At 38.9% G+C, this 12,252-nt stretch overlaps 1 protein-coding gene across 1 annotated transcript in view; it reads right to left on the minus strand.

The window, feature by feature from the left end:
* mtTFB2 (mitochondrial transcription factor B2) overlaps window positions 1–12,252 on the minus strand; it is an 89,421-nt gene that overhangs the window by 11,892 nt on the left and 65,277 nt on the right. Inside the window, exon 5 of the mRNA XM_067135359.2 lies at window positions 640–801. Coding sequence (XP_066991460.2) covers window positions 640–801 — 162 coding nt within the window. The remainder of the gene's footprint in view (window positions 1–639; window positions 802–12,252) is intronic.

Below are 12,252 nucleotides of genomic sequence, written 5' to 3' on the forward strand. Positions count from 1 at the left end.
GTTTTGAATTAAAGTCTGAATTTCGGTGATGGGACCAACATTGTTCTTCGAATTACGAATTACCCGTATTTAGAATTAAACGATTTAAATAACATGCAAAACCGTACCTCATGTTTCCGGGAATGAGAGCTGCTTCAAATTAGGCAAGATTTTGAATTAACCGATTTCGAATTATTGGGGTTCTACTGTAGTGTATAATGTCCAATACATGGAGTGTTCATTTCTAGACACTATTCCATGTTTCACTTGAATAACCCTTACACGTGCAGATAAGTAGAATGTGAGGTAATAATTTTGTGGCTGGGCTGAGTGGCTCAGACGGTTAAGGCGCTGGTCTTCTAACCCCAACTTGGCAGGTTCGATCCTGGCTCAGTCCGGTGGTATTTGAAGGTGCTCAAATACAACAGCCTCGTGTCGGTAGATTTACTGGCATGTAAAAGAACTCCTGCGGGACTAAATTCCGGCACCTCAGCGTCTCCGAAGACCGTAAAAGTAGTTAGCGGGATGTAAAGCAAATAACATTATTATTTATTAATAATTTTGTGTAAAACTGTAATATTTTGATGACTGAACATGTCCTTGAAGGTTAGCAATCTCTTAATTTCTCCAATATGTTAGAACCTTGTTTTAGTAACTTACCTTCTTAAATCTGTTATTTTTATTGGGAAAAGTTTCTGCATCCCAAGGAAGATAGGCTTTTCGAGGCAATTTGGCGAGAAGTTCTGTTTTAAAGAAGAGCTGGAAAAGCACTGTAGTTGACCTGTATAATAAGTACCCAGCATCTCGTTCACAAGTCAAATGCTGTAAAGAAGGAAAATACATCTGTGAACAAAAGCAAAGATTTCTGAGAACCAAAATTCTCCAAAAATGTCACACAGAGAGGTAATCAAAGGCTAACTTTATCTGGTGAGGTAAAGCCCAACAATACCAAACTATTATTATTAATGTCAAAAATACAGTTAAATATTGTTATATTATAGACATGAAAATAAGCTTTTGGGCTTTTGCCATGTCAGAAAATAAGGTGAAATTCTTTACATTTCTTTTATTTATGAGGGTAGCCCACAACCTAATGCACGACATTTATTTCTTCAACAATTATTTATTGAACACAATGGAACTTTTACCTAAGAAAAAATTATGTTTCTTCTACAATCACTATTTTTCCACGTAATCTCCTTCCCGTTATATGGCCTTTCTCCATCGAGACACAAGGGCGTGTATACCCTGTCGGTACCACTCCTTGTTCTGTTCATAAAGCCAATGAAGCCATTTCTTCACTGTGCAAATCACCTCTTCGTCATCATGACCTTACCAGCAGAAGCAGTTGCTTTCAATTTTCCTTCTGTGGAGAGTCAGGATGGTACCATTCCATCGAATGCAGTTTTGTTTCAGACTCAAAATGGTCAGCCCAAGTTTCATCACCCATCACAATCTGGGACAAGAAGGCTTCCCCCTCAGCTTCAAAATGTTGCAGCAACTCAGAAGAAATGTTTTTTTCTGAAAGTTTTGTGTTTTTATGTAAGACGGCACAGAACCTATCGTGAATATTTTTTGTATAATCAAGAGCACTGATGATTACATCTACACTTCCTTTGCTGATTGACAGCTCCCGCACCAAATGCCGAATCATTCTGCATCGGTCGTTGAGAATGACCACATCAGCACGCTGCATCTTGTCAGGTGTGACAGCCGTGGGTGGTCTCCCTGACCGCTGCAAATCTTGGAGCTCTGCCGAACTGCTTTCAGATGGTCTCAACCTCTGTGCCCAGCGACTAACTGTACTTCTGTCGACTGCTGATGCTCCATAAACTGCACATCAACGGTTGTGAATGTCTCCAACCGTTTCTTGCTCCGCAGTGAGAAATTCAATGACGATACGCTGCTTGTAACATACATCACTTACAGACGTCATGTTGAACCATTGCTGCAAGTATGCTATCTGTCGGAAGAAGCAGAAACTTTGCGTGCACACTTTGAAAACTTCAAAGAATTTATATCTAAAGTTTCGCATTTGTGCCATTGTTGGAGGCTGAGAAAAAATTGTGGTGCATTATTTTCAGGGCCACCCTCGTATTAACCTGCCTGGAATTCCAGGTGACAACAAGAATCTAGAAAACTACATGAAATTTATAAATTAATAACATATGGCACTTATGAACAAAGGAAATGGAATATGCAGTAAATATCAAAAAGAAAGCATTTGTGATTTGCAGTGCACTGAGTGTGTTAACATGAGGATCGATGTATATGATGTCTTTATATCTTGAATGATCACTTCAATGCTGTGAGGGCAACGACATGGGTGATACCATTGCTGATTCTGAGTCTGTAGCAGAAGTCAACAAAGAAAGTTCTAACTGTACCTCTGACTAAATCCCACAACTTCAAGGTTCTGGAGGTGTTATTTATTAAGATACAATACAAAGGTGTCTCTATAATTTTTTCTTTTTGATGACTTCTCTAATCAATTTCTGAACATATGGTGGTAAAACAACACCCATCAGTTAAATAAAGCTGAAGTGTTAGCAAACGGTATGTTCATGGTTGAACCATATTTACTGAGGTGAATGGACTTTGTAGATATTCACATTTTCATTCGAGTTTCAGAAATCTATTTTTTGATGCTTAATAAGAACATTTCATATCATTTGATAGATTTCCCTTGACCTTGACCTGACATTTACTCTAATAAGAGTTATAGAAAATTACCACTCCCTTCACAGTACTACTCCACTATAAATAAATAAATTTGTTCTATTCCTATACTAAGTGCAAGCCTTAGCATCCGCTGCACTACTTTTCCTCTTTCCGCTTGAAGTGAAAATAAATCTGAAGCATAACTGTTCTCAAAACTGAGTACATATCACAGTCATGGTTCTGAAACTCCAACAAATCACCAAATAAATACATGATTGGATGTTGAGAGTAAGAAATCCAGCAAATTATCAACCATTCTCCTTTAGAAATAAGATAAAAAAATTATAGTAATTTCCCCTAGAAGGGAACTATAATTTTAATTAATTGTGAATATTAATACAGTAAATCAAATATAATTGGTTCATTATTGGAAATTATACATTTTTCCAGCTCACTCATTCTTGGTTGCGAGTGCTTTGCCCCAGTGTGCCAATTTTGGCTCATCAGTTATTAACTAGCACACCTACCAAGATGCTTGACTACCGAGCTCGATAGCTGCAGTCGCTTAAGTGCGGCCAGTATCCAGTATTCGGGAGATAGTAGGTTCGAATCCCACTGTCGGCAGCCCTGAAAATGGTTTTCCGTGGTTTCCCATTTTCACACCAGGCAAATGCTGGGGCTGTACCTTAATTAAGGCCACGGCCGCTTCCTTCCCACTCCTAGCCCTTTCCTGTCCCATCGTCGCCGTAAGACCTATCTGTATCGGTGCGACGTAAAACAACTAGCAAAAAAAAATGCTTGACAAGTGCATGTAATGGAGGCTACTGCATAGGAATTATGAATGTAGTCATTCAGGAAAAATATTTCTGTTCTTAATATAGACTCTTTGGGCTTATGCTGTGTCAAGAAAATAAGGTGAAATTCTTTACGTTTCGCTATGGAATGGACTTCTGCATTCAGGAGCTGTGTGGACTCAAACCCCACCATCGGCTGTCCTATTCACTCTGAAACGTAAAGAATTTCACCTTATTTTCTTAACATAGCATAAGCCCAAAAAGCCTATATCATGTCTATAAGCACGGGCCGTGAAAGCATCAATGCTAACATTTCTTTTCTTGCTGCAATAAATCCTACATCTTGTGTCATATCCAGCCAAATTGTATGACTTAATTTCTTACTTATATTAATTACCATAAATCTTTAAACTTGTAATTTCTTTTGTGGAGGCAGTACATTAACTCTTTACCCAGAAGGACCATACCCAGCAGAGTGGTCGCGCGCGTTAACATACTACGGTTATGGAACCGACTTCTGCATTCGGGAGCTGCGTGGATTCAAACCCCACCATCAGCTGTCCTGAGAATGGTTTTCTGTAGTTTTCTATTTACACCTCCAAACAAATGCTGGGACAGTTCCTATTCATAGGCCGCAGTCGATTCCTTCCACTTCCTTATCCAATATTCATTTCAACTTCATTAGCTCCTCAGTGGATGATGATGTTAGGAAGAATATCTGGCCATAAAAACATGCAATATAAATATATCTTGCCTCATCCCTGACCCCATATCAAGGAACAGGACTGAGGGGTAGACATACATACATAGAAAGATCATCACCCATCAAAATGACTGGCATAGAATTAATCTGTTAATCCCCATTCTTAAATAAAAGGGATATGTCTTTGTAGGATCAACTATCAAATTTTATTATAATAACTGTCACTACAATGAATAATAATATCTAATACTAGTGACTGAGACTCCGTGGCTCAGGCGGCAGTGCACCGGCCTCTCACCGCTGGGTTCCATGGTTCAAATCCCGGTCACTCCATGTGAGATTTGTGCTGGACAAAGCGGAGGTGGGACAGGTTTTTCTCCAGGTACTCCGGTTTTCCCTGTCATCTTTCAATCTTTCATTCCAGCAACACTCTCCAACATCATTTTATTTCATTAATCATTCATTAATAATTGCCCCAAGGAGTGGGAAAGGCTTCGGCAGCTGGCACAATTTCCATCCTCGCCGCTAGACGGTGGCTTCATTCATTCCATTCCTGACCCGGACAAAGGACTGGAAACAGGCTGTGGATTTTCTTTCTTTTTTTTTTTTTTTCATTACTGGTGACTGTTGCATAGAAAATGTTTAGCTGTGCTCTGCATAATAAATAGTATAATATGATTTTTCCTAGTGACTGCATTATTGAGTTTAGCGAGTGGAAACACAGATTACATATTTCAAGCCAGAGAGAGATAGAGAGAGAGAGAGGAAAAAAGAGAGAAACACATAATAGGACAAACACAATGGGAGGTCAGTGTAGAAAGAGTGAGCAACAGAAATAGCAGACGAGGACAAACATGGAAACACGAAAGGACAAGAACACTTTGCTCATCCGAATAGATAAGCTCTCTCCTCATCAATCCCAGCTCTTCTCAGATTACATATTTTATATAACATGGCACAACAACGCTTTCTAAGAGATGAAGAGTTAAAGGAATGCCTATGAGATATGTCTGAAGGTGAAACTGAAGGAGAACATGCTGAAAATCTGTGCAAGAGAAATGAGTTCTCAGATGATGGAGAAGATGACGAGTATACACCTATAATCAATGTTGGGGTTCATCTGGCAGTGAGAGCCTTTCTGAAGAAGGAAATGGAATAGGACAGCAAGTCCACACAGTAGCCGTGGCAAGTAAATCCATGTGATTTTATTCTGAAGTAGACAGTTTCCACCTAACGTTTTATTATGACTAACTAAATAGACAACATTGATCTTTTCATTTGGAATTGTTTCAACCAAGGATAAAATATGAATGTAACATAAATATTTTGTTCTTATCACAGACTCGTTAACAACATCAACAATGGCTACTACATCTAGCCTCTACGTTGTCGAAGAAGAAGTTGAGGTCAAGGAGAAGGATCGTCGCTGATGCCTGCAATAGAACACACTGCTGACAGAACAGAAAGGCCACTCATTGCACCTGGGAATTTACCTTGCAGACGTAGGCAACAGAACATACCGAGGGAGACTGCAGGACCAACAGGACATGTTAAGAGGAATATCATTAGTGGTAGTCACTTAAATGCATGGTGGATTTTCATTGATAATGAAATGCTAAGAAATATAAAATCATGCTCAGAAGCTAGAGCTAAGGAAGAACTTCAGGATGACAGTTGGGTTCTATCATTAGAGGAACTAAAAGCAGCTATTGCCATAATGTATGTTCGTAGAGTGTATGGGAACAAAAACTTTCCTATTAAGACCATCTTGGGGAACACCATTTTCCACCAGGATAATGGCAAGGAACAAATTTATAGAAATCATGTGCTTCATTAATTTTGATGAGAAAGTCACATGTTTGCAGTCAGTCAGTCCGTCCGTCTATCTGCATTTAGGGTTGTCGCCCAGGTGGCAGATTCCCTATCAGTCATTTACCTAGCTTTCTCTGAAACATTTTCAAATAGACCACTTCACAGCAGCATCACCAATGTAGAAACCTTTTGTAGAGAACTGCACTCTTTGCTATAAACCGACAGAGAACATTACAGTAGATGAACAATTGTTTCCCTGCAAAGCTCATTGTCCTTTCACTCGGTACATGAGCATGAAACGAGATAAACTTGAATTAAATTTTGGTTTGTTGCTGATACAAAAACCAAATACATGGTGAATGGCAATCCATATTTGGGGAAGGATGAGTCATGGCCTACAAATACAACTCTTGGAGATAATGTTGTTCCTCGCCTCATGCAACGATTTGTTTGAAAAGGCCAGAATGTGACATGTGATAATTTCTTTACCTCAAAAATTCTCAGCGATGCTTTACCTAAAAAATTCTCAACGATTGTTTAACTAAAAAGAACACTAGTTTGGTTGGCAGTATAAAGAGAACGCACTGGGAGGTGCCACCATCTGCCAAGACTACTATAGGGACTCTTCATAGCACCATTATTTTTAAATTTGGTGACACTACATTAACTGTAATGATAATCACACTTGAATTCAGCAATGCCTTGTTCTCAGCACAGCAAAACTACATCAGCACCACCATTCAAATGTTTCGTCAAAAAAATCTCTTCTTGTTTATGGATCTGCTTCATATCATACTAGCAATATTGCAGTTACACATGCAGTTACACATGAACTAATCCATCTATTCCCATACTGCCAGTCTACCATGTTGAAGAACTACCACCTGATTACCTCAGACATCACCTTCTACCTTGTGCTTGGTGATCTGGAACTTTGTGTTGACTGTGGTGTGTTGGTTGGTAATGACCTATCAGACTTCTCCTCCACCCGACTGCATATAACCTCATGCTTGACGATTCAAATTTGTTCACTTGCTTAGTGCTATTCCAATGAGGAGGTGCGGAGACCTCATAATTTCCAGTGCCAACGTAGGCTCTCGTCGCAAGTGTGATAGCTTTCTCTTTCCTTACTTCACAGCCGACATGGACTTAAGCACTACCGCACTACCTATTCACACTGATGCACTCTAGTTAAATGGTTCCTTTGCCATGTGACTGTTTTCTTTGGTTTATATATTCTGACCTACTAAGTAATGATATCTTATTGTGGACAATTTGGTAATTTAGAGGCCTAATCCATTAAATTAAACTATCATTTTGAACTCTCGATATAAATAAATATATAAATAAAATTAAACAGATTATGTGATAACTAAACTTATGTATACCAGACAAAGACAATGTTGCAGGAATAATTATAACATTAAAATACATATAATAACAATTTATTTTCTGTATGTTTATTCATTCCTAATTCTGGCTATCATTTCCAGATTTACTTCTTTGCCTGAGGTCCTAAGTCAACATAAAGACATCATATTATGACAAGAAGATCATAACCATAATTTCGATAGTATTTTGGGTCAATTAATGTGAGGTGTTGTCATAGTTGGATTGCTATATCCTTTCAGACCGTGTACGCACAATTGTGCAGATTCATATTTTATTTATGCCTGACCATATTTGACGTTTTTCTTGGCGCTAGACCGGACTGCAGTGATTGTGCGGGACACGTGGCGTGTATTTCAATTGTTTTTAGTTAGCGTTTCACCGCCAGGGCGAAGGAGGAAGAGTTTAAAAACTCAGTTGATCGGCGAGATGGAGGGAAGCAGTAGTGCCAAAAGTATTTATTTATTGCGTTTATATTAATCTAGAAGCATTACTGAATATCAGAATATATTCAATGAAGTGTGTACATTAGTTAGTGAACGTAAATTTTGAAGATACATCATCGTATGTAATACCACGAGGTTTTGAATATTGATACGCACAATTGTGCGGGCTAGGTCTTCTTACAGACGATGCATAATGGAGTGCTGTGTTGTCACACTTGAGTTCTTGTGATATTGCTTTAATATAACGTAATATTTCATAATAAATCCTGTATGTCGTGATATTGCTTACACGAGCAAACAGAACTAGGTAGTAAGGCCGGAAGTACTCATTTACGTGCCTCATTTATTTTACATTTCAGAGTTCGAATCACTGGAAAATCAAGAAGTAAGTATAAATAACCACCTAATCGATACTTTATTAATGCCTCAGGCAAAATTGAATAAAATTAAAACTTACAGGACATGTTTCGACCACTTAGTGGTCCTCTTCAGCTGTATAAATAAAGAACTGAAAAGAAAAACATTCTTGATTAAACATCGATACGGTCATGAAATGGACAACTTGTAATCACTGGAAAATGACGAAGGAAAAATTTTGGAATTGCTAGAAGGAAGCGACTCTGAAATCGAAGGTCTTTCGGATGATGATGATGATAATTCTGCTGGTCTTTTTGAAAGACCAGAAGTTTTATGGAATTCTGAAAGTGACAGTGAAGGAGATGAACCTGATGCAGTACCACTGCCAAAATTACCAGCATCCACCCCAAATTCTAGAACTTTCCTCTGGAGACGGAAGCCTTTTTTATCGAAACCTCCACCGTCATCCATTAATTACGTGGAAACAGTGGTAAGCACTAGTTTTATTTTTAATTGTATTTTGTAGATTAACAGAAATTATTCAATGGCCTTAGACGTGGTTTTATATTTTCATTTTTTCAGGACCACACAGTCAAGAGGCCATTGGAATATTTTTCAGAATACTTCGCAGATGATTTTTTTGAAACTACTGCCTACTACATCAACAATTACTCATTGTCTAAGAATGGAAAAGAATTGAAAACTAGTGCATCCAAAATTTAAAAATTCTTTGGAGTAAATATAGTTATGGGGAATATTCCGTATCCACAAATGAGAATGTATTGGCATGATGATGTACGATTGGATATTGTGGCATCCACAATAGCTAGAGACGGGTTTTTCGATCTTAGACAGTGTTTATATTTTGTGGAAACTGTTGCAGTGAATTCTGAAGAAGTTTCAACTAACAGACTGTGGAAGGTGCAACCAATTATTGACACTGTTCATAAGAAATGTCTTGCCATCCCACGTGAATCCATATCCTACTCGGTCGATGACCAAATGATCCCGTTTACTGGCGGTGTAAGCTCAGACAGTATGTGAGGAATAAACCAAGGCCAGTAGGACTAAATAATTTTGTTATTACTACCTCTTTTGGATTAGTAGTAGACTTCGGAATTTACCAGGGCACAACCACACCATTACCAGAGAGACAATTGGGACTAGGGCGTTCAGTAGTTCTGCAACTAGTACAGACTCTTCCACCTGGTAGTTATGTATATTTTGATCGCTTCTTCACAACTGTGGGACTGATGGATAAGTTGATAGAACTTAATCTGGAGGGTACAGGCACCATCATGGTTAATAGGTTGAAAGGGGTAAATTTCAGTCATGATTCAAAGCTTAGACAGGGTGACTATGAAGAATTTTGTAGAAACGATAAGAAGATGGTAGCAGTGAAATGGCGAGATAGCAAGTTTGTTACGCTTTTGTCAACATGTAGTGGAGCAGAACCAGTGGCAAATGTGAAAAGATGGTCTAAGAGAGAGGGAAAATATAATGACGTATCATGTTCCTTTGTTGTACGGTGCTACAATCCATGTATGGGTGGTGTTGATATTTGTGACCAGCAAATGGAGTGCTACCGTACATGGATAAAAACCAAGAAATGCACCCTCAAGGTATCCCTGCATTTCTTGGACCTCGCCTAGGTAAATGCATGGATGGAATATTGGGAGGATTGCAGAAAGGCTCATATTCCTGCCAAGGATAATTTGGACTTGCTTGGGTTTCGAACAGCTGTCTCAGAAGCCCTAATTGCTGCACCAACAAAAAACGTACATATTCAACAGAAGATGACTCCTCCAGCGCTGACGCATCGAGAACTAGAGTTGCGAAAATCCCTGCTTCTGACAAGAGACTCGATGGCTATGACCACTGGCCCGTAATTGATGAATTAAAATCGGCAAGCGCTGCCACCAAAAGAACTGCAAGAGCCGAACTCGTACACGATGTACAAAGTGTAATGTATACTTGTGTTTGAACAAGGATTTTAACTGTTTAAAGTTGTTTCACACTATGAAATAAAACATCTGAACATGTACTGAGCTGAATTTGTGTGTGTGTGTGTGTGTGTGTGTGTGTGTGTGTGTGTGTGTGTGTGTGTGTGTGTGTGTGTGTGTGTGTGTAATGAGTAAATTATGTCCTGGCACGCACAATTGTGTGGGTCCTTTATTTCGGATGTTAGTTTTTATTTTGTAAAATAAACTATCAATATGTGCATTGAGGAGCATTTTAGTCAGTTTTCGACATTCAAACAAAAATTCACACCTCCAGTTTTCTTTCAGGTCTGAAAGGGATATCGCAGCACTTGACTGTATGTTTGTTTGAAAACTCTAGTAAGATAATCTCAGAAACAGGCAGTCCCTGCATGGACATGAAGATGACAATTCTTTCTTTCAGATGGAACTTTACATGGATTTTTAGAAAATCTTGGTTTTTATATCTGCATGTTCATTCAAATGGCTAGGTGAAATGTTCTATGAAGCTGGTCTTTGAAATTCATTTATGTCTCAATTTGAACATTAATTTATGTGAAAGTAAAGGTAAATTTAGAGAGACCTTACTGACCTTATTACTGCCCTTTGCCAGTTATTGGTTGTTTTTCTTTAAATGTTGTTATTGGCTTTCACTTCTACATTTTGACTTACTTATTCTGATTTGGTAAGTCTTTCTTGTCCCTCCCATTTACCTGTTGGGCCATTGCATTATTATTGTTCCGGAGTTTCCATGGCTCACAGAGGAATAAGAAGCACCTGGGTTGAATGGCTGGACAGGGGATTACTTAGAGCAATTTTAGTTTAACAATTTTGGAAATTTTATTTCTTTCCTTTCTTAAAAATTGAGAGACAGAAAAATTTACTAGTATAACAAAGAATAGAAAATGATAACAATGAGCTTGTCAGGTCTAACAATGCCTTGGACTTAGAAGTCCTAAATCAGGTACAAAATAACTTGGGAGGAAGTCCTAGTCACTAAACTACAAATGAAAGACCATAATTGCTCCTGACAGTTACAATATTGTGGCAGAGCATAGTCAGCTCTGAACGGTACACTTTATAGGAGTCTCATCTCCAAATTACAAGAGTCTATCCTGTCACAGGCAATCAGTTGCTTTTAACACACTTAATTACACTAGGCAACCCATAGGGTGACCTCACTTTAAAGTGGTCCGGCTCCATGGGTAAATGGTTAGCGTGCTGGCCTTTGGTCACAGGGGTCCCGGGTTCGATTCCCGGCAGGGTAGGGAATTTTAACAATCATTGGTTAATTTTGCTGACACGGGGGCTGGGTGTGTGTGTTGGTTTCATCATAATTTCATCCTCATCATGACGCGTAGGTCGTCTACGGGAGTCAAATCAAAAGACCTGCACCTGGCGAGCCAAACTTGTCCTCGGACACTCCCGGCACTAAAAGCCATACACCATTTCATTTCATTTCACTTCAAAGTGTTCATACACAGTTGCCCCACGGTGGGCTTATCAATTGCAAGGTTCCACAACAAGTTTAATTACTGTTCCCAAAGGGAACCAAAATTAAGACACAGTAACCCTAAGAATAATACAGAATAAACAGGGGCATGATTACACATACTACAAGGCCTTAAGAAAAATGAAAAGGTTATACATAACAGGCCATCAACAAAAGGCAAGCAGGCAAAACACCAGCACTCCTTATAGAAATTTCTAGAAGGACAAGAACCTAAGTAGGCATAGGGCTGTATGACACAGAGGCTAATCCCATACTAAAAAGGACGACTAAAGGTGAAAAATTTAAAGCCGAGACAAGATTTTCAAAATTTAAGGGTTGTAAACTTTAGTCACCAAACTCAAAAGTTGAAGAGGAGACAACTGAGGGTCACCACTCGTGTTCCCTTGCATTAAATATTTCCCAGTAGGGAACAGTACTCGAGTCCGAAGACTGTGCAGAAGGTCCTACATTTTAACCACCAAAAGACAAAATTACATTAAGAAATGGCTGAAACCTTCCCCTTGAACTACCCGCAGGCACAATCTCATGTTTAGATAAATTCTGCCATTACCTTGTATTGCTGGATCTTCTTCAAGCAGGCCGAGCCCCTGCCTCCCTAGCTCTCACTAGCCTCCATCAA

The sequence above is a fragment of the Anabrus simplex genome, chromosome 1 (assembly GCF_040414725.1).
Source record: "Anabrus simplex isolate iqAnaSimp1 chromosome 1, ASM4041472v1, whole genome shotgun sequence".
NCBI lineage: Eukaryota > Metazoa > Arthropoda > Insecta > Orthoptera > Tettigoniidae > Anabrus > Anabrus simplex.